The sequence below is a fragment of the Sphaeramia orbicularis genome, unplaced genomic scaffold (assembly GCF_902148855.1).
Source record: "Sphaeramia orbicularis unplaced genomic scaffold, fSphaOr1.1, whole genome shotgun sequence".
In the NCBI taxonomy this organism is placed as follows: domain Eukaryota; kingdom Metazoa; phylum Chordata; class Actinopteri; order Kurtiformes; family Apogonidae; genus Sphaeramia; species Sphaeramia orbicularis.
In genome coordinates, this window is record NW_021941727.1 from 1 (window position 1) to 22500 (window position 22500).

At 45.6% G+C, this 22500-nt stretch overlaps 1 protein-coding gene across 1 annotated transcript; it reads left to right on the plus strand.

The window, feature by feature from the left end:
* The first annotated feature begins 3524 nt into the window (after nucleotides 1-3524).
* Nucleotides 3525-12023, plus strand: LOC115416887 (sodium/myo-inositol cotransporter-like). Its single transcript, XM_030130762.1, has 4 exons — nucleotides 3525-4164; nucleotides 6663-6858; nucleotides 7565-7692; nucleotides 10846-12023. Exons 1-4 carry the CDS (start codon nucleotides 3525-3527, stop codon nucleotides 12021-12023), a joined length of 2142 nt encoding a protein of 713 aa, XP_029986622.1.
* Nucleotides 12024-22500: the final 10477 nt, after the last annotated feature.

The following is a 22500-nucleotide window of genomic DNA, read 5'->3' on the forward strand; positions in this document are numbered from 1 at the left end:
GCAGACCACCGGAAAAAGAGCAGAAAAAGAAGAGAAAAAGAAGAGAAAAAGAAAGGTGTGCAGAGTTAGAGCAAAGCAGACCACCGGAAAAAGAGCAGAAAAAGAAGAGAAAAAGAAGAGAAAAAGAAAGGTGTGCAGAGTTAGAGCAAAGCAGACCACCGGAAAAAGAACAGAAAAAGAAGAGAAAAAGAACTGAAAAAGAAAGGTGTGCAGAGTTAGAGCAAAGCAGACCACCGGAAAAAGAGCAGAAAAAGAAGAGAAAAAGAACTGAAAAAGAAAGGTGTGCAGAGTTAGAGCAAAGCAGACCACCGGAAAAAGAGCAGAAAAAGAAGAGAAAAAGAACTGAAAAAGAAAGGTGTGCAGAGTTAGAGCAAAGCAGACCACCGGAAAAAGAGCAGAAAAAGAAGAGAAAAAGAAGAGAAAAAGAAAGGTGTGCAGAGTTAGAGCAAAGCAGACCACCGGAAAAAGAGCAGAAAAAGAAGAGAAAAAGAAGAGAAAAAGAAAGGTGTGCAGAGTTAGAGCAAAGCAGACCACCGGAAAAAGAACAGAAAAAGAAGAGAAAAAGAAGAGAAAAAGAAGAGAAAAAGAACTGAAAAAGAAAGGTGTGCAGAGTTAGAGCAAAGCAGACCACCTGAAAAAGAAGAGAAAAAGAACAGAAAAAGAAGAGGAAAAGAACTGAAAAAGGAGAGAAAATAGAATCAAAACTGATGCGGAAGTAAGTGAAGGTTTCAGGATGGTGCACGTGCATCATGATTACAGCTGCAGCTGTTAATTAGTTTGGTAATTAATTAATCTATCCTCATTTACTTCAGTTTGATTTGATTAAACAGTTATTTAGGAAAAACGTAATAAAAATGTGAAACAAACGTGTGAAAATGACAAATAACAGCCTTTATTCCAGAACCAGCAGAAAGAACAACCACAGAGAGGAGAGCAGGAAAAGCAGAGTTAAAAGAAAGAAAGAAAGAAATAACAATAGTATAAAAGTATATAAAAAATCTATATAGAAATAACAACATGATAATAGTGTGTGTGTGTGTGTGTGTGTGTGTGTGTGTGTGTGTGTATATATATATATATATAATGTATATGTATGTATATATAACAGATAAATAACAAGTGCTTCTGCTGCTCTGAACAGAACACAATGTTTGGAATAGTTTGACCTGTAAATAAATGATTTAAAGCTCCGTCATGTTTGGATCCGTTTGTCTTAAATTAGTGGGTAATGCTGGTACATGACTGTTCATGCACAGAGTACACACAGTACTGCACAGAGTACACACAGTACTGCACAGAGTACACACAGTACTGCACAGAGTACACACAGTACTGCACAGAGTACACACAATAAGTACCCCACCCTTTCAAATACACACAGACTGTGTAGTTGGTGTTGGTTGGGACATCAGTGACGTGCTCAGAGGTCAAAGGTCAGCCTGTGCAGCTGAGCCCAGACAGACTCAGTGCTTGGACTCCACACAGACTGAGCTCATGTTGTGTTCCAGACCGTCTGTCTCATCACATTCGGAATTCTACAAGTTATTGAATTTCGAGCACTGAAATTTTTTTTGCACTGAAATTAAGTATATGAATTTTTTGTCTCTGAATTCACCTATGTTCATAAATTTAGAATAAAAAGTTCAGATGCCAAAAATTCAGGTCACACATTTGCGCTGACCGTCTCCCTGCATCTGCGTCACATGACCGACCTAACATATCTCGATTGGCTGGCTGTCGGTTCGACTTCAGATAGAATAGATTGCTTATTCTTGGTGTCCCGGATGTGTGATCGGAATTTTTTGCGTTTGAATTTTTTGTGTCTGAATTTTTTTCATTTTAATTTTTTGCTTCTGAATTTTTTTTATTCTAAATTTATGAACATAGTTAAATTGAAACAAAAAATTTTGATACTTAATTTCAGTGCAAAAAAATTCAGTGCTAGAAATTCACTTGCTTTTCTAATTCAAAATCTGATGAGAGATTTATTTCCATACAGTTCTTATGGTATTTGTCGTGCTATACGTACGTATTTTCATCCTTTTGTGTGTTATTCAACACCATTTGGTGGCGTGTCAGTGTACACCATGATCTCCAGTTTACATATCTGTAATCACTAACCCTAACTGCTAATGGTGCTAACCGCTAATCACATGTTATTTTACACAGTGTGAAGCTTATAATGTGTACAGATTAGACACCAATTAAAAGTGGTGTGTAATCTGTACACAGTTCATGATAACACTTTGAAAATATACTTTAAAGAAATTTAAAAGTAAGTACTTATTACTTTTACTTAAGTAAGATCATTAATGTGGTACTTCTACTTTTACTTGAGTATTTATTTTGTATGACATTTGTACTTTTACTAAAGTACTGAACTTCAGTACTTCCTCCACCACTGTTTACTGTAAATGGAAAAAGTAAATATTGTTTCATATGCATCATATTCTGTTGGATCATCACAGGTTTGTCTGGTACGAACCACGTCTTTGAATATTCAACTTTTTTTTCATGATTTTTTTTTTTTTTTTTTTTGCTCAGTTTACTCAGCTCTGGTTATTTTTATCATGAGAATTATCATCATGGTTGTTATTGTTAGTATCGTTGATATTTTCTTGTCAGGGTCTTCGACACCTTCTTTTTCTTTTTCTTCTTTCTTTCTTCTCCTTCCCCCTGTTCCTTCATGTCAGGTCTGGAATGAAAATGTGGTTCAACAAAATCCAAAGCAAAGACTGCAGAGTATCAAAGGAAGCCTCATTTACTTTAAGAAGTTCCCCTGCCAGAAAACCAACAAAGTTGAAGAAAAAACAATAAAATAGGCGACAAAATGAACAAAAACAAATACAATAGCAGGTAAAACAAAATAAAAATGATCTAAAACAAATAGCAAAATTCACCAAATAATTAGTAAGTAAAATAACAGACTTTACATTATAGGTGTTAGCTTAGCACTGTTAGCTTAGCGCTGTTAGCTTAGCACTTTAGCTCAGACAATATGAGATTTATGGCATTCATTTTTACACATGGAAAAAATAATTAACAAAATGAACAAATTGATAAATGAATAAAATAATCAACAAAATAAGTAAAAGTGATCCAAATAATAAACAAACTGAAAAAAAATAACCAAAAAAACAAACAACATGACCAAAACTGAACCCAGTAAATCAGCTGAATCCTGCGACGCTCTGCTAATAACGCTGTGTGTTTGTGTTTGGTTCCAGGACGTAGATGACCTTCAACACTTTTCTTCTGGACGTGGCCCAGTCTCTGTCTGCGTTCTTTTTTCAGAACTATCGTTCCCTTCAGGGATCCAGAACCTGGACCAACACTGGTGCCATTTTATCAGGATCAGATGAAGAGGACGCCGTCAGAACGTGAACATCTGTTTTAATTCTGTCTGAATCAGTCGAAGTACGACACGCTGCACATAAACGCCACCGTAAAAGTGCTGAACTGTGTGGACGAAGTTCCCCTTTGCAGTATTTTGGTCACGCAGGACTCGCCGTCAGTCGTCAAACATGGCTCCTGCCGCTGTAATGGAGGCGGCGGACATCGCAGTCGTGGCCGCCTACTTTGTTGTAGTGCTCGCCGTCGGCTTCTTGGCGATGCGGAAGGCCGACCGTGGCACGGTGAGCGGCTACTTCCTGGCGGGGCGGTCCATGAACTGGGCGGCGGTGGGAGCGTCTCTGTTCGTCAGTAACATCGGGAGCGAACACTTCATCGGACTGGCCGGGTCGGGGGCGGCCAGCGGCTTCAGCGTGGCGGCGTGGGAGTTCAACGCCCTGCTGCTGCTCCAGCTGTTGGGCTGGCTGTTCATCCCCGTGTACATCCACTCTGGGGTCTACACCACGCCCCAATACCTGTCCAAGCGCTACGGGGGGCGGCGGCTAAAGGTCTACTTCGCCGCTCTGTCCCTCATCCTCTACATCTTCACCAAACTGTCTGTGGATCTGTACGCCGGGGCGCTGTTCATCCAGGAGTCGCTGGGGTGGAACCTCTACCTGTCAATCATCCTTCTGATCGCCATGACGGCCGTACTGACGGTCACCGGGGGCCTGGTCGCCGTCATCTACACCGACACGGTCCAGGCGTTTCTGATGATCGGCGGAGCGCTTTGCCTCATGGGCATCAGCCTCTTCAAAGTGGGAGGACTGGAAGGTAGTCCTGAACGCACCACGTCAACACACCTGAGAAGAACGTAGAACAGGAAGGTGGTTTAAAACAGGGCGGGGCTTTGGGTTCAGCTTCCACACTCACACAGTTGGAGCAAAACTAAAATAATACAATAACCTGCAAATAACGACACACTTGTCTTTGTTTTAGTGCGAAAAAAACAGGGAGCGTGAAGTTGGTTCCAGAAACGGAATCAGTTCCGAGTTCAGAAAACGGAACGGTTCCATTAACGGAACCTGCTGAGTATTTGTCTTTTCCGTGTCACTGTTATTGTTGTAATGTGTTTATTTATGAACTGTTTGGTTTTGTAGTTGTTTAACTTTGTTTTTACTTTAGCCCCCTCACCCACGACCCCTCGAGGACCTTTGATCAGGCTGCATTTGTAACGAACAATCTGTTCTTAATCGCTTGCCGGGTAAATGAAGGTTTCAAACAAAAACAGCTCCTGTGCTTTGGGTCTGTATGGGCTGAACAGTTATTGTGTCGTACTGTCGTATTTGCCTTGAACGGTATGATTACAGAACTTTATGACATGTTTAAGGTTAAGGGGAAAACAATTATATCATGTCATATAAGAAATGAATCGTGCACTGTCCATGGTGCTGAATCCAAGATCCTTACATGGAACTGGTTCCGAATAAGCAGATCCGAGAAAGATTATTTGGAACCAGCGTAGAACCGTTCTCCTCAGGTCCGTTTCAGTTAAATGTAGCTGATGAGAAGCCTGGAGCTTGGAGGCTTTACTGCGGCGGGGTGTACCGGGTCACAGCCGCAGGTCTGCAGGCCGACAGGAGCCGGTGTTTGGAACCTGGAGCCGGTGTTTGGAACCTGGAGCCGGTGTTTGGAACCTGGAGCCGGTGTTTAGAACCTGGAGCCTGTGTTTGGAACCTGGAGCCGGTGTTTGGAACCTGGAGCCGGTGTTTGGAACCTGGAGCCGGTGTTTAGAACCTGGAGCCGGTGTTTGGAACCTGGAGCCGGTGTTTAGAACCTGGAGCCCAGCTTCCTGCAGGACACGACGAGGTGATATGTGATTTGGCATCAGTGAAGTCAAATAAAATGACACTCGCCAGCATTAAAGGACCTAGAAACAGCAGAAGAGTGCACATGTGGATTAATTTATGGGTCGGACCTGATGGACAGCATTATTCAGAACTGGATCCGAGGTCCGTGGAGGACCAGCTTGGTCTTCCTCTTCACTGCAGGTTAGAGCAGCTCTAAGCTCCACAGGAGGCGGGGCTTTGAGGGCGCTAAGCGGGGCTTGGAGGTCGGAGCACGGTTTAGTTCCATGATCCTTGAACAGAAGCGGTTCCGTAAATGGAACTGGTTCCGAGATCCGTAAACAGAACTGGATCCTTAAACGGAGCTGGTTCCTTTACAGAACGAGTTTTCGGAACTCAGAACTGGTTCCAAGAATGGAACCAACTTCACGCTCCCCCAAAAAAAACAATAAATAATGAAAATATGTACATTTACAAATTATCCAAACAAAAAAGATTCAAGAAAACCATGAAAAAACTGAAATTTATTCAGAAAAATAAGTTCAAGTTGAACATTGTTCTGCCTCAGTTCATCATTTCCATGTTTATTCCAGACCAGATCTACAAAGACACTGAACATTTAATAAAAGGCAGAATATTGTTCATTTCTTTCGACATTTCAGGTTGTTCATATTTCATTGTTGTTATTTTTTTTTTCCACTAAAACACAGAAGAAACATTTGGTTTGGAGTAGTTTCCTCCACCAGGGGGTGTGGTGAGCACTGTGCTTTCTGTGTGTGTGTGTGTTTGTTTGTTTGCGTGTTTGTTTGTTTGTTTGTGTGTGTGTGTTGTTTGTTTGCGTGTTTGTTTGTTTGTTTGTGTGTGTGTGTTTGTTTGTTTGTTAGCAAGATAACTCACAAAGTTAAGGACAGCTTTTCATGAAATTTTCAGGAAATGTTGATACTGGCACAAGGAAGAAAGGCTTACATTTTGGTGGTGATGGGGGGGGGTCAGATGTGTCTTGGTGGAGGTCTGCTCTTTGAGTGCTTTCCTTATTACCTCCGCCAGACAGAGGGACGTTATGTTTTTGCCAGGGTTTGTTTGTTTGTTTGTCTGTCTGTTTGTTTGTTTGTCTGTCTGTCTGTTTGTTTGTTTGTTTGTCTGTTTGTTTGTTTGTCTGTCCGTTAGTGTGCAACAGAACTCAAAAAGTTATGGACAGATTTGGATGAAATTTTCAGGGTTTGTTGGAAATGGGATAAGGAAGAAATGATGACATTTTGGTGGTGATCGGGGGTGGGGGGGGCCCACGGGGGGGGCACTGATCAGCCTTGGTGGAGGTGTGCGCTCTCCGAGTGCTTCTCGTTCTTATCTGACTTTGGATCATCCTGGTCTGATGTGGAACCTGAACTCAAACCAGTTCCCTTTTTTTTTGGGGGGGGGGGGGGGGTGTTTGGCCCATGTTTGTATGTGTGACCCCCCTGGTTTAAAGGTCTGTCTGTGTTTTAGGGCTGAGGAGTGAATACATGGAGGCCAGGCCCAACGTCACAGCCGTCCTGCTGTCCCGGCCCAACCTGACGTACGCCCACAGCTGCCTCCGCCACCTCCACCCAAAACCACACGCCCTGAAGATCCTCCGAGGACCCGCCGATCCAGATCTACCCTGGCCCGGTTTCCTGCTGGGTCAGACTCCTGCCTCCATTTGGTAAGATTTGAAGAGTCTGAGGGAAACGACGAGCACAGGCATCATGAACGTGGAAAACCATCCAGGAAATGCACTATGTGGACAAAAGTCTGTGGACACGTTGGATTCAGGTGCTTGTTTTCTAACAGGGGTCTGGGATCCAAAACAATAAGAACTAATGTCAGAATAGAGTAAAATATTATGGGATGGATATCAGTGCATTGGTTAGTCTGTGTATCTGTGTCTCTCTTATTTTGTTAATTGTCTTCAATTTCTTTCATTATTTGCTTCATTTTGTTCAATTTCCTTCATTATTTGTTTCACTTTTGTCCTTTTTGGAGTTTATTTTGTTAATTATCTTCAATTTCTTTCATGATTTGCTTAATTTTTCTTGTTTTTGCTGTTATTCTGTTAATTTTCCTTGATTTCTTTCATTATTATTTCACTGGAGGAAAACTCAACTCATCCAATCAGAGTCTAAATATGACTTCTATCAGTGATCAATAGAAACTATCGATCACTTATTTGCTTCTTTTTCATTTTTCCACATAGTGAACGTCCATTGAACACAAGTGTCTTTTTTTGCTTTAACTCTTGTGTTCGTTTACAGCGGTCTTTCTTTCTTTTCTCATCTTTCCTGTATGGTCCTTTTCTTCAGACTTCCTCCTGGTCGTCGTTGCAGTATTTTAGTCCTTCCTGTCTAATGCAGCGCTGCTGTTCGTTGTAGGTACTGGTGTGCAGATCAGGTGATCGTACAGCGTGTCCTGGCGGCCAAAAACCTGGCCCACGCCAAAGGCTCCACCATCATGGCCGGCGTCTTGAAAATCCTGCCCATGTTCATCATCGTCATCCCAGGTAGACACCGTCACCGTCTACGAGCCACGTTTTTAAGCAAAACCAATCCCCTAAAACAGAGGTGACAAACTCATTTTAGTTTGACAAACTAAAATAATAACAGAATAACCTGGAAATAATGACAACTCCAAGTGTTTTTCTTTGTTTTAGTGCAAAACCCCCCCCAAAAAAACCAATAAATAATGAAAATATTTCCATTTACAAACTATCCAAAAACCCATCTTTTCTCCTTGGCTTTTGAAACCATGTGAGATGTTTGAAGGTATGATCTTTATTCTGTTGTTTTTATTTGGTAGTGGTTTATTGTTCTTATTTATCTATTTCATTTATTTATTTAGTTGTTTTTAATTGTATGGGTTTTTAATCTATTCTTGTATTTTGTTCTTCTATTTTGGTTTTATTTATTCTTCTGTACAGCACTTTGGTCCACTGCAGTTGTTTTAAAGTGCTTTACAAATCAAGTTGGATTGGATTGAAACAAAAAAGATGTAAAAAAACAAAAACAAAAAACGAACAAAAACCTGAAATTTATCCAGAAAAATAGGTGCAGTTTTAACATGATTCTACCTCAGTTTATCATTTATACTTCAAGTAAACCAATAAAATAATAACATAATACACATCTAATGTCCACTCCAGCGTAAACAAACAGTAAAATTACATGAAAATGTGTATGTCTACAAACTATGCTTTAAAAAAAAAAAAAGTGAATAACACAAACAACCATGAAAAAACTGAAATTTATTAAGAAAAACTGTAGCAGTTTTAACAGTATTCTGCCTTAGCTTATCATTTGCATATGTGTCGTACAACTTCCAGATCACAGTGGATCTAGAAAAACGCCCTGAAATCCAGCTGTAATTCTTCTGTTTTCAAACACTCATCACTTCACCTCTAGTTTTTCTTTAGTTTCTGTGAATAAAATGGGATGACCGAGTCCGCTGACCGCTCGTCCCTCTGTCGTCCCTCTGTCGTCCCTCTGTCGTCCCTCTGTCGTCCCTCTGCTCGTCCCTCTGTCGTCCCTCTGTCGTCCCTCTGTCGTCCCTCTGCTCGTCCCTCTGTCGTCCCTCTGCTCGTCCCTCTGTCGTCCCTCTGTCATCCCTCTGTCGTCCCTCTGCTCGTCCCTCTGTCGTCCCTCTGTCGTCCCTCTGCTCGTCCCTCTGTCGTCCCTCTGTCGTCCCTCTGTCGTCCCTCTGCTCGTCCCTCTGTCGTCCCTCTGTCGTCCCTCTGTCGTCCCTCTGTCGTCCCTCTGTCGTCCCTCTGCTCGTCCCTCTGTCGTCCCTCTGTCGTCCCTCTGTCGTCCCTCTGCTCGTCCCTCTGTCGTCCCTCTGTCGTCCCTCTGTCGTCCCTCTGCTCGTCCCTCTGTTGTCCCTCTGTCGTCCCTCTGCTCGTCCCTCTGCTCGTCCCTCTGTCGTCCCTCTGCTCGTCCCTGTCGTCCCTCTGCTCGTCCCTCTGCTCGTCCCTCTGTCGTCCCTCTGTCGTCCCTCTGCTCGTCCCTCTGTCGTCCCTCTGTCGTCCCTCTGCTCGTCCCTCTGTCGTCCCTCTGTCGTCCCTCTGCTCGTCCCTCTGTCGTCCCTCTGTCGTCCCTCTGCTCGTCCCTCTGTCGTCCCTCTGCTCGTCCCTCTGCTCGTCCCTCTGTCGTCCCTCTGTCGTCCCTCTGCTCGTCCCTGTCGTCCCTCTGCTCGTCCCTCTGCTCGTCCCTCTGTCGTCCCTCTGTCGTCCCTCTGCTCGTCCCTGTCGTCCCTCTGCTCGTCCCTCTGCTCGTCCCTCTGTCGTCCCTCTGTCGTCCCTCTGCTCGTCCCTCTGTCGTCCCTCTGTCGTCCCTCTGTCGTCCCTCTGTCGTCCCTCTGCTCGTCCCTCTGCTCGTCCCTCTGCTCGTCCCTCTGCTCGTCCCTCTGTCGTCCCTCTGTCGTCCCTCTGTCGTCCCTCTGTCGTCCCTCTGCTCGTCCCTCTGCTCGTCCCTCTGCTCGTCCCTCTGCTCGTCCCTGTCGTCCCTCTGTCGTCCCTCTGTCGTCCCTCTGCTCGTCCCTCTGTCGTCCCTCTGCTCGTCCCTCTGTCGTCCCTCTGCTCGTCCCTCTGTCGTCCTCTGTCGTCCCTCTGTTCGTCCCTCTGCTCGTCCCTCTGTTCGTCCCTCTGTTCGTCCCTCTGTCGTCCCTCTGTTCGTCCCTCTGTCTGTCCCTCTGTTCGTCCCTCTGTCCGTCCCTCTGTTCGTCCCTCTGTTCGTCCCTCTGTTCGTCCCTCTGTCGTCCCTCTGTCGTCCCTCTGTCCGTCCCTCTGTCGTCCCCTCTGTCGTCCCTCTGCTCGTCCCTCTGTCGTCCCTCTGTCGTCCCTCTGTCGTCCCTCTGTCGTCCCTCTGCTCGTCCCTCTGTCGTCCCTCTGCTCGTCCCTCTGTCGTCCCTCTGCTCGTCCCTCTGTCGTCCCTCTGTCGTCCCTCTGCTCGTCCCTCTGTCGTCCCTCTGCTCGTCCCTCTGTCGTCCCTCTGTCGTCCCTCTGCTCGTCCCTCTGTCGTCCCTCTGCTCGTCCCTCTGCTCGTCCCTCTGTCGTCCCTCTGTCGTCCCTCTGTCGTCCCTCTGCTCGTCCCTCTGCTCGTCCCTCTGTCGTCCCTCTGTCGTCCTTCTGTCGTCCCTCTGTCGTCCCTCTGCTCGTCCCTCTGTCGTCCCTCTGTCGTCCCTCTGCTCGTCCCTCTGTCGTCCCTCTGTCGTCCCTCTGCTCGTCCCTCTGCTCGTCCCTCTGCTCGTCCCTCTGTCGTCCCTCTGTCGTCCCTCTGTCGTCCCTCTGCTCGTCCCTCTGCTCGTCCCTCTGTCGTCCCTCTGTCGTCCTTCTGTCGTCCCTCTGTCGTCCCTCTGTCGTCCCTCTGTCGTCCTTCTGTCGTCCCTCTGTCGTCCTCTGCTCGTCCCTCTGTCGTCCCTCTGTCGTCCCTCTGCTCGTCCCTCTGTCGTCCCTCTGTCGTCCCTCTGCTCGTCCCTCTGCTCGTCCCTCTGCTCGTCCCTCTGCTCGTCCCTCTGTCGTCCCTCTGCTCGTCCCTCTGTCGTCCCTCTGCTCGTCCCTCTGCTCGTCCCTCTGTCGTCCCTCTGCTCGTCCCTCTGCTCGTCCCTCTGTCGTCCCTCTGCTCGTCCCTCTGTCGTCCCTCTGCTCGTGTCGTCTTGTCTCCAGGGATGATTTCTCGGGTCTTCTTTGCCGACGACTTGGCGTGCATCGGTCCGGACCACTGCGTGGAGGTATGCGGTTCGGCGGCCGGCTGCAGTAACGTGGCCTACCCTCGCCTCGTCATGTCGCTGATGCCCGTGGGTCTGCGCGGTTTGATGATGGCCGTCATGATCGCCGCCCTCATGAGCGACCTGGACTCCATTTTTAACTCGGCCAGCACCATATTCACGCTGGACATTTACAAGATGCTGAGGCGGCGAGCGTCGTCCAGGGAGCTGGTGATAGTGGGGCGGGTCTTCGTGGTCGTCATGGTGATCATCAGCATCGCCTGGGTGCCCGTCATCATCGAGATGCAGGGAGGACAGATGTTCTATTACATCCAAGAAGTGTCAGACTATCTGACTCCGCCCATCGCCGCTCTCTTCTTGCTGGGCGTCCTGTGTCATCGCTGCAATGAGACAGGTGCATTCTGGGGCGGCGTGGCGGGGTTGGCTCTCGGAGCTTCGCGGCTGATTTTGGCGTTTGTCTATCGAGAGCCGCGCTGCGACCGGCCGGACGACAGGCCGTGGTTCATCAAAGACGTCCACTTCATGTACGTCGCGGCCGTTTTATTTTGGGTGTCGGCTCTGGTGACGGTGCTTGTGAGTCTGTGCACGGCTCCGCCCACAGAAGAACGCATCAGGACCACGACGCTGTGGGGCTTGAACAGGAGAAAGAAGCTGCGACGGCGAGAAAACCACAACTGGACAACTGCGCTGAAGCCTGTAAACCAGGCGACGGTCAACGGAGGCGGCTTCGCTGCTGAACGCCTCATCTACGGCTTCGAGTCCGGTGGCGTAGATACGTCACAGAGCAACGGCCACGCCCACGGTCCGAATCCAACGCACACGCACGGGGGTCACCAGGGGTCACATGACCCTGCAGTCCTGGAGGCGGACCTGGTGGAGGAGGAGTGGTTCTGTGGAGGAGCAGGGGCGGAGCCTGGGAGGTGTGGGAGGGTTCTGGAGTGGTTCTGCGGTGTCCAGGACACAGCGGCCGAAGCTCGGGTCATCGACGTCCAGGAGCAGGAGAGGATCCGAGACCAGCTCCTGCACGAACCCCCGTCCACCAGAACCCTCCTGAACGTGGCTCTGGTGCTGATCTGCTCGGTCGGGGTTTTCCTCTTCGTCTATTTCTCTTTGTAGGTTCCGGTCCAAACACGGGACCGTATCTGGACTGAACATCCTGCCGTCGTCATGGAATACTTTGTAAAACACCGGTCTACGAGTCGAATACTTCCAGAATAAAAGTGGTGAAGTTTGACCGCGTGTGAGTCACTGATACAGACCAGGGTTCTACTGGTCTGGGATTTTTCATTAGAATTTAGTTTCATTTAGTTTGGACTGTTCAGCGAACCGGCCCACAGGCTTTGCATGTGTTGTTTTTTTTTTTTTTTTTTAACAAATCTTTATTCATGAACTATAGTATACAGTCAGTGTATACTCGTAATTTTTGTGCTTTATTAACTTCTGGCTCACCTCCCGTGTAAAGCAATAACAATGTTATATTTTGGTGAAGTAACTGTTATTTTTGTGAATTAATTAATTCATGTTAACCTGCAACATTTTGTATAACCGGTTGCTTTGTGTGATTTTAAACAAAATGGAAGTTTATGATGAAGGTGTTTTCATTTTATTGTAAATTTCTACATTATCTTGTATATTTTCTACACTTTTTAAGATGCCTTTCACATAAATGGTGTAAATATTTAATGAATCTAAATGCATTTAAGGTGTTTATTGTATGAAATAATTGAAACGAGAGACATGAATAATAATGACAATAATGATGAATAAACTGCAAATGTACTTGACCTGTGACCTGTGCAAAAGAGCATTGAGTACGATAAAAAATGTATGATCATGTATGATAGAGGAGCAGGTTTTAACATGTTTTTTTTTTTCCACAATAAAAGTATGAGTAGAATTACTGGATCAGTCACATTTTATTTATGTCTGTCTGAGCTACTACTGCTGGTTTTCCTAATAATTTATTTTGTATTGTGTATTTTCTCTAACACCCATTTGACATTGGTTTGATAACTATTATTATTACCTCCGCCAAGGAGGTTATGTTTTTGCCAGAGTTTGTTTGTCTGTCTGTCTGTTTGTCTGTCCGTTAGTGTGCAACATAACTCAAAAAGTTATGGACAGATTTGGATGAAATTTTCAGGGTTTGTTGGAAATGGGATAAGGAAGAAATGATTAAATTTTGGTGGTATTCGGGGGCGGGGGGGCCCATGGGGGGGCCCATGGGGGGGCCACTGATCAGCCTTGGCGGAGGTCTGCGCTCTCCGAGTGCTTCTAGTTATTATTATTATTATTATTATTATTATTGCTATTACTATTATTTCTATAGTCCCAGCTGATGTATTGATCGTCCTTCCATCTGACTGGTGACTGTTGGTGGTGTAAATATCAGCCCAATAGTGATTTATCACTATTTATTATAATATTATCCTCTCCATTTTGTTTTTTTTTCCCAGTGAAAATCAGGTATTTTCCTTTTTTTTTTTCTTTTTTTTTTTTTACTGATCATGTACTTGAACCCATAAAGACCCAAACATCCACTGTCGACCAAAAGCATCCACTGATCTAACCTGTTGATCCACCATGTCAATACATGCTGTCAGATGCAGTTCTTCATCTTTTCATGGTCATCAGATGTGACCCATTTGGACGTTCAGAGGCTCCGTAGTTACCGTGGAAACATCATCTTCGACAACATTGAACAGTAAAACCCATGGAGTTGGATCAATGACAGTGGATAAAATGAACAAAAATGAATAAAAAGCCCAACAAAAATAATAAATAATGTGAAAAATAAGCAAAAGAATGACTAAAGTAAAAAAGAATAAAATAAGCAACAAAGTTAACAAAAATGACCAAAGTAATGAATAAAATGAACAAAAATGATTAAAAAATGCTGCTTCTCCAGTTAAACCCATGCAGTTGGATCAGTGACAGTGGATGGACACACTGGGTTTAGGATCAGTTTAGGACAGATTGGACTGAAAAAGACACTTTGTGTTCAGTGTTTTGTGTTTGGCTACGATAACCTTTCACTTTACTCTGAGCTTTTGTGAACATGGTCAGTCAATTAAATATTAGAAAATAAATAATTTTCACTGGAAAAAAATTCCAAATTTGGAGGATAATATTATAATAACTGGTGATAAAACACTTTGGAAAGGTTAAATAGAAAGGAAAAGTCCTTTGGGGGCTGCCACAGAAGTCACACTGGGTCTTCATGGGTGACTGGAAAAGGAGCCTGAACTGGTCGTACTGGTCCAATGTGTGCTGTGGTGTGTTCAGACTTAACTGTTCAAACTCAAACACTTCCTCCTGTTCTTACCAACTTTTGGAATGGAACTCATTTAGAGCAGGGGGGTCAAACTGGTTTCAGTTCAGGGGCCACATTCACCCCAGTAGGATCCCAGGTGGGCCGGACCAGTACAAGAATAACAGTGAAAAAAGAAAAATGACATTCATGACGTTTACATCTGCAATGTTTCCTTCACTTGAAATGTCTTCAGAAAAACGTGCAAAAAGTGCAATTTACATGAAAATGAGTTTTTGTTACATTATTTAACTTTTATTTTGTAGGAAGAAGCGGAAATGTTGTGTGTAGTTGTTGTGTGTGCGCGTTTCCTTCCCACAGTAAGTGTAGCAGGGCTCCCTCTGGTGGACAACTGGACCAACTGCACTAATCATGGATTAAAGCTGAACTCCCAGTTTTCTGTGAATGTGGAAGAAAAGATGAGAAGACAAACGGATGGACTTTGTGTCTGGAATCCAATCCAACTGGAACTAGAGTTTGTGTTTGTGCCTCCACCTGTTCTCACACTTTATTTCACACACACAAACACACACTGTCTGACCCACAGGTGTCGTTCCAAACACAACCAGCAGATGGCAGCACCGCCACAACCTAATGAGGAAGGCTTCACTGTGCGCAGGCGCAATGACTCACAACAACAACAACAACAACAACAACAGTAGCTAACTGGACACAAGCTCCAAGCTAACGGCGAAAAGTTGGACTGAACATGTGTGGAACAGTGGGAGCCCACGTCTGAACCTGCAGCTGCGGCTAGTTTTCAGCAAATAACAAGTGTTGAAACAGAACAGATCCAATGAGTCCCATGGACTCCACACAGTCTGGAGGTGTCCTCAGGAGCTAATGCGGCTACGTTAGCTAAGGTGGCTAAAGCTAACGTGTGCATGCATACACATATGTGCAGTGTGTGCATTAGACTGGTCTGCTCCAGTCAAACATTCAACTAATCAGACTGCTGCACATTCTGTCCAATACTAACCATGAACAAGTTCAACATACACCAAACTGGGTTTATTTTAATTGAACTTGGGACAAATTACAAACTCTCAACGAGGATAATAATACAGTAATACAAATGAACAGAAATAAAATAAAGTACAAAAATCATGGGGATATGTAGGCAAGAGCCCAACTACATTCAAATACAACACAGTGCAAATCATTAGGCATTTGAAATGAACCTGTAGGAGCAGAGATGCAACAGAGAAGACTTTTAAAATTAAAATAAGAAGTAACAACTAATGTTCCGGTTTAATTTCATTGCAGTTGGTTTTTTTTTCTCATTTTTTTAGGGACAAGACAAATCTACTGGTGGAACTGGAAACATCTACTGGGACATGTGTCCTGTCAGCAGACACCACAGATACCATTTATATGGAGCAGGATTGTGGATGTTCAAATATTTGTCTTGTCCCTAAAAAAATGAGAGAAAAAAAAACTGCAATGAAATTAAACCGGAACATTAGTTGTTACTTCTTATTTTAATTTTAAAAGTCTTCTCTGTTGCATCTCTGCTCCTACAGGTTCATTTCAAATGCCTAATGATTTGCACTGTGTTGTATTTGAATGTAGTTGGGCTCTTGCCTACATATCCCCATGATTTTTGTACTTTATTTTATTTCTGTTCATTTGTATTACTGTATTATTATCCTCGTTGAGAGTTTGTAATTTGTCCCAAGTTCAATTAAAATAAACCCAGTTTGGTGTATGTTGAACTTGTTCATGGTTAGTATTGGACAGAATGTGCAGCAGTCTGATTAGTTGAATGTTTGACTGGAGCAGACCAGTCTAATGCACACACTGCACATATGTGTATGCATGCACACGTTAGCTTTAGCCACCTTAGCTAACGTAGCCGCATTAGCTCCTGAGGACACCTCCAGACTGTGTGGAGTCCATGGGACTCATTGGATCTGTTCTGTTTCAACACTTGTTATTTGCTGAAAACTAGCCGCAGCTGCAGGTTCAGACGTGGGCTCCCACTGTTCCACACATGTTCAGTCCAACTTTTCGCCGTTAGCTTGGAGCTTGTGTCCAGTTAGCTACTGTTGTTGTTGTTGTTGTTGTGAGTCATTGCGCCTGCGCACAGTGAAGCCTTCCTCATTAGGTTGTGGCGGTGCTGCCATCTGCTGGTTGTGTTTGGAACGACACCTGTGGGTCAGACAGTGTGTGTTTGTGTGTGTGAAATAAAGTGTGAGAACAGGTGGAGGCACAAACACAAACTCTAGTTCCAGTTGGATTGGATTCTAGACACAAAGTCCATCCGTTTGTCTTCTCATCTTTTCTTCCACATTCACAGAAAACTGGGAGTTCAGCTTTAATCCATGATTAGTGCAGTGGGTCCAGTTGTCCACCAGAGGGAGCCCTTCTACACTTACTGTGGGAAGGAAACGCACACACAACAACTACAGTGATCCCTTATTTTTCGCGGTTAATGGGGACCGGCACCCCCCGTGAAAATCGGAAATTCACAAACTGGAGCCGGAGCCCCCCGAGCCTATCCTAGAACTCTCTCTCTCTTTTAACATTTTTATAAAAAATAACACTTAAATTAGACTCCAGCGGCTCCTTCCTTGACTGACGATGAGGCCCATGATGAGGATGATGATGATGATGAGGAGGATGAGGATGATAAGGATGATGATGAGGATGATGATGATGATGATGAGGATGAGGATGATGATGATGATGATGATGAGGAGGATGAGGATGATGATGAGGATGATGATGATGATGAGGAGGATGAGGATGATGAGGATGATGATGAGGATGATGATGATGATGATGAGGATGAGGATGATGATGATGATGAGGAGGATGAGGATGATGAGGATGATGATGAGGATGATGATGATGATGATGAGGATGAGGATGAGGATGATGATGATGATGATGATGAGGAGGATGAGGATGATGAGGATGATGATGAGGATGATGATGATGATGAGGATGATGATGATGATGAGGAGGATGAGGATGATGAGGATGATGATGAGGATGATGATGATGATGATGAGGATGAGGATGATGATGATGATGATGATGAGGAGGATGAGGATGATGATGAGGATGATGATGATGATGAGGATGATGATGATGATGAGGAGGATGAGGATGATGAGGATGATGATGAGGATGATGATGATGATGATGAGGATGAGGATGAGGATGATGATGATGATGATGATGAGGAGGATGAGGATGATGAGGATGATGATGAGGATGATGATGATGATGAGGATGATGATGATGATGAGGAGGATGAGGATGATGAGGATGATGATGAGGATGATGATGATGATGATGAGGATGAGGATGATGATGATGATGAGGATGAGGATGATGATGAGGATGATGATGATGATGAGGATGATGATGAGGATGATGAGGATGAGGATGATGATGATGATGATGATGATGATGAGGATGATGAGGAGGAGGATGAGGATGATGAGGATGATGATGAGGATGATGATGATGATGATGATGATGATGAGGATGATGAGAATGAGGATGATGATGATGATGATGAGGATGAGGATGATGATGAGGAGGATGAGGATGATGAGGATGATGATGAGGATGATGATGATGATGATGAGGATGAGGATGATGAGGATGATGATGAGGAGGATGAGGATGATGAGGATGATGATGAGGATGATGATGGTGATGAGGATGATGATGAGGATGAGGATGATGAGGATGAGGATGATGAGGAGGAGGATGAGGATGATGAGGATGATGATGAGGATGATGATGATGATGAGGATGATGATGAGGATGATGAGGATGAGGAGGATGAGGATGATGATGAGGAGGATGAGGATGATGAGGATGATGATGAGGATGATGATGGTGATGAGGATGATGATGATGAGGATGAGGATGATGAGGATGATGAGGAGGAGGATGAGGATGATGAGGATGATGATGAGGATGATGATGATGATGAGGATGATGATGAGGATGATGAGGATGAGGATGATGAGGATGAGGATGATGATGAGGAGGATGAGGATGATGAGGATGATGATGAGGATGATGAGGATGAGGATGATGATGATGATGAGGAGGATGATGATGAGGATGATGAGGATGATGATGATGATGAGGATGATGATGATGATGAGGATGATGATGATGATGATGATGAGGATGATGATGATGATGATGATGATGAGGATGATGATGATGAGGATGATGATGATGATGAGGATGATGATGATGATGATGATGATGAGGATGATGATGACGATGATGATGAAACACCTGTGCACTTCGATGAAGACGATGAAGATGACACAATGCACAGGTGTCAGGGGAGCCTTATAGCTCTTCGAGGGGCGCCTCATCATCAGATGTTACTTGAGGCGCTGGATCTTCTGGTAATGCAGCTTCTTCGGAGGGAGTTGGCGAAGCAGCTGCAGACGGGGAGGCTGGCGGGGGAGCTGAGGGTTCGGCTGATGGCTTCTGAGGGACAAGGATCATGGTGATGGGGAGCTGTTGCCGTTGCTTATTATTTCTGAAAAATCCGCGAATAACTAAAACCGCGGAACTTAAAGCGCGAATTGGCAAGGGATCACTGTACACACATTTCCGCTTCTTCCTACAAAATAAAAGTTGCGTACCGTAGTAAAACCTCCTCTTCACACACAGGATACAAATAGTATTTATATCCCGACATGTTATTTTTATAGTGATTATAGAACTGAACTAAATGACAATAGCTAAACAAAATGCCCGTGAGTGTTAAAGTCATGGAAATACAGCAGCATTCAGCTAGCACCGTTAGCATTATGTTGCTAATTTCCTTTTTTAAAATTAAAAAAAAAAAAATTAATTAAAAAAAAATAGTTGGAACTTAAGAACATACAATACAATATACAAACTCTTATGGAGGACTTTTCCATAACGCCAAGAGACAAATTCAGAGTATACAAGGAGCAGGTAAGCAACAAGAAGAAGGACCAGACCAGAACTGGACCTGCTGTAGACCTAGAGAAGGACCAGACCAGAACTGGACCTGCTGTAGACCTAGAGAAGGACCAGACCAGAACTGGACCTGCTGTAGACCTGGAGAAGGACCAGACCAGAACTGGACCTGCTGTAGACCTGGAGAAGGACCAGACCAGAACTGGACCTGCTGTAGACCTAGAGAAGGACCAGACCAGAACTGGACCTGCTGTAGACCTGGAGAAGGACCAGACCAGAACTGGACCTGCTGTAGACCTAGAGAAGGACCAGACCAGAACTGGACCTGCTGTAGACCTGGAGAAGGACCAGACCAGAACTGGACCTGCTGTAGACCTGGAGAAGGACCAGACCAGAACTGGACCTGCTGTAGACCTGGAGAAGGACCAGACCAGAACTGGACCTGCTGTAGACCTGGAGAAGGAGGACCAGACCAGAACTGGACCTGCTGTAGACCTGGAGAAGGACCAGACTAGAACTGGACCTGCTGTAGACCTGGAGAAGGAGGACCAGACCAGAACTAGACCTGCTGTAGACCTGGAGAAGGAGGACCAGACCAGAACTGGACCTGCTGTACACCTGGAGAAGGAGGACCAGATCAGAACTAGACCTGCTGTAGACCTGGAGAAGGACCAGACTGGAGCTGGACCTGCTGTAGACCTGGAGAAGGAGGACCAGATCAGAACTGGACCTGCTGTAGACCTGGAGAAGGACCAGACTGGAGCTGGACCTGCTGTAGACTGCCAGACACAGGGGACCAGATCAGAACCAGACCTGGGTCTGTTTGCTTCTCCATTAAGTGGTGGGGGTCCTGGTTCTGGGTCCTGTGTCTGACACTAATAGCTGAATAATGGGGGTCCAGTCCTGGTCCTGGTGGCCCCTCAGGTTCCCATGCTGTGTAGGGGGCCACTCCTATGGAAACATGGTCTGGCCCCGGTCCAAGTGAACTCTGTCAGTCTGTCAGGTCCGTGTCAGACAATGAGGTCTGGGCAGACCCGCCCCCCCACCGCCTGGGCCCGGCGGACTAACTGATGACACTGGTCCATTCAGGCCCAGCGGGTCTGAGGCCGTCCGTCACCATGGCGACGCATCTGCACGCTCGTCATCTGAACCCAGCGTGAGGCCGGTCTGGAGACACCATCAAAGGGGTCTGATGAAGTCCTGAAGACCACTGGACCAAGACTGGACCGAGACTGGACCAACACTGGACCAACACTGGACCGAGACTGGACCGACACTGGACCGAGACTGGACCAACACTGGACCGAGACTGGACCAACACTGGACCAACACTGGACCGAGACTGGACCAAGACTGGACCGACACTGGACCAAGACTGGACCGAGACTGGACCAACACTGGACCGAGACTGGACCGACACTGGACCAACACTGGACCGAGACTGGACCGAGACTGGACCAACACTGGACCAACACTGGACCAACACTGGACCAAGACTGGACCGACACTGGACCAAGACTGGACCGAGACTGGACCAACACTGGACCGAGACTGGACCAACACTGGACCGAGACAGGACCAACACTGGACCAACACTGGACCAAGACTGGACCGACACTGGACCAACACTGGACCGAGACTGGACCAAGACTGGACCGACACTGGACCAAGACTGGACCGAGACTGGACCAAGACTGGACCGAGACTGGACCGAGACTGGACCAACACTGGACTGACACTGGACCAACACTGGACCAACACTGGACAGAGACTGGACCAACACTGGACCAACACTGGACCAACACTGGACCAAGACTGGACCGACACTGGACCAACACTGGACCGAGACTGGACCAAGACTGGACCGACACTGGACCAAGACTGGACCGAGACTGGACCAAGACTGGACCGAGACTGGACCGAGACTGGACCAAGACTGGACTGACACTGGACCAACACTGGACCAACACTGGACAGAGACTGGACCAACACTGGACCAACACTGGACCGAGACTGGACCAAGACTGGACCGACACTGGACCAACACTGGACCGACACTGGACCAACACTGGACAGAGACTGGACCAAGACTGGACCGACACTGGACCGAGACTGGACCAAGACTGGACTGAGACTGGACCAAGACTGGACCGAGACTGGACCAAGACTGGACCGACACTGGACCAAGACTGGACCGACACTGGACCAAGACTGGACCGAGACTGGACCAAGACTGGATCGAGACTGGACCAACACTGGACCAACTCTGGACCAAGACTGGTGTTTTTTTTCTTACAGTGGATAATGTTTTGGGCTGTTCTCTTCTTTTTTTTTTTTTTTTTTTTTTTTTTTTTTTTTACAGTGGATCATTTTTTGGGCTGTTCTCTTTTTTTTTTTTTTTTTACAGTGGATCATTTTTTGGGCTGTTCTCTTTTTTTTTTTTTTTTTTTTTTTTTTTTTACAGTGGATCATTTTTTGGGCTGTTCTCTTTTTTTTTTTTTTTTTTTTTTTTTTACAGTGGATCATTTTTGGGCTGTTGCACCTCTAGGCTACCGTAAAAATCACAGTCATGGATAAAAAAAACAAAAAATGTTGATATAAATGAAGTCAAAACCGTCTCTGAGGCATTTTGGAAGCAAAGATAACAATTTAAACCAAACTAACCAATGCAATAATATTTACCCCCCCCCCCCCCCCCCAGGGGCCGTCCAATGCCCCCACGTCTCCTGGTAGAGGTGAGGCCCTGGGTGAATGACGGCAGCGAGCACAGATCTAATTAATACACAAAGAACCAATTACTGCTGCAGTGAACGGGACAAAGGGACCAATGGGAGGGGTGGGGGGGTGAGACCGGCCCATGAGGACGAGGACTGGGTCTGGGTCTGGAATGACTCAGACTGGGACGATAAATGTACCCAACATGTGGATTCCAGAGGCGCAAAAAAAAAAAAAAAAAGATGAAAACCAACAAGAAGAGCTTCAAAATAATCCTTGGTTCCGTTCTCCTGAATGGAGGCTGGGGTTCCGTCATTTCTCTGCTGTTGAACTGTGGTTCCACTGTTGGGTTTCACACGGACCCTTCACTGCAGGGCCGTCAAACATGCATCCTGGGGCCAAATGTGGACCCCCCAAAGGGTCCAGTTCAGCCCCTGGGATGTTTTTGCCAAGTGCAAAAATTCCAGTCTTGAATTGAATTAAGCAAAAAAATTTTAGCTTGAATTAAGGAAAAAATCTTGAATTAAGCCAAAAAAAATCTTCAATTAAGTAAAAAAATAAAAAAAACGCCTAAAAATCACCCAAAAATTATCCAAAAATGACTCAAAAACCACTGAAAAACTCTTTAGTTTC

What these genes read in the sequence shown, in the direction of transcription:
- LOC115416887 (XM_030130762.1), top strand. Translation starts at nt 3,525, where the DNA reads ATGGCTCCTGCCGCTGTAATGGAGGCGGCGGACATCGCAGTCGTGGCC. An exon ending in CAAAGTGGGAGGACTGGAAG is followed by an intron (nt 4,165 to 6,662) that starts GTAGTCCTGAAC and finishes TCTGTGTTTTAG; the next exon opens with GGCTGAGGAGTGAATACATG. An exon ending in GTTCATCATCGTCATCCCAG is followed by an intron (nt 7,693 to 10,845) that starts GTAGACACCGTC and finishes TCTTGTCTCCAG; the next exon opens with GGATGATTTCTCGGGTCTTC.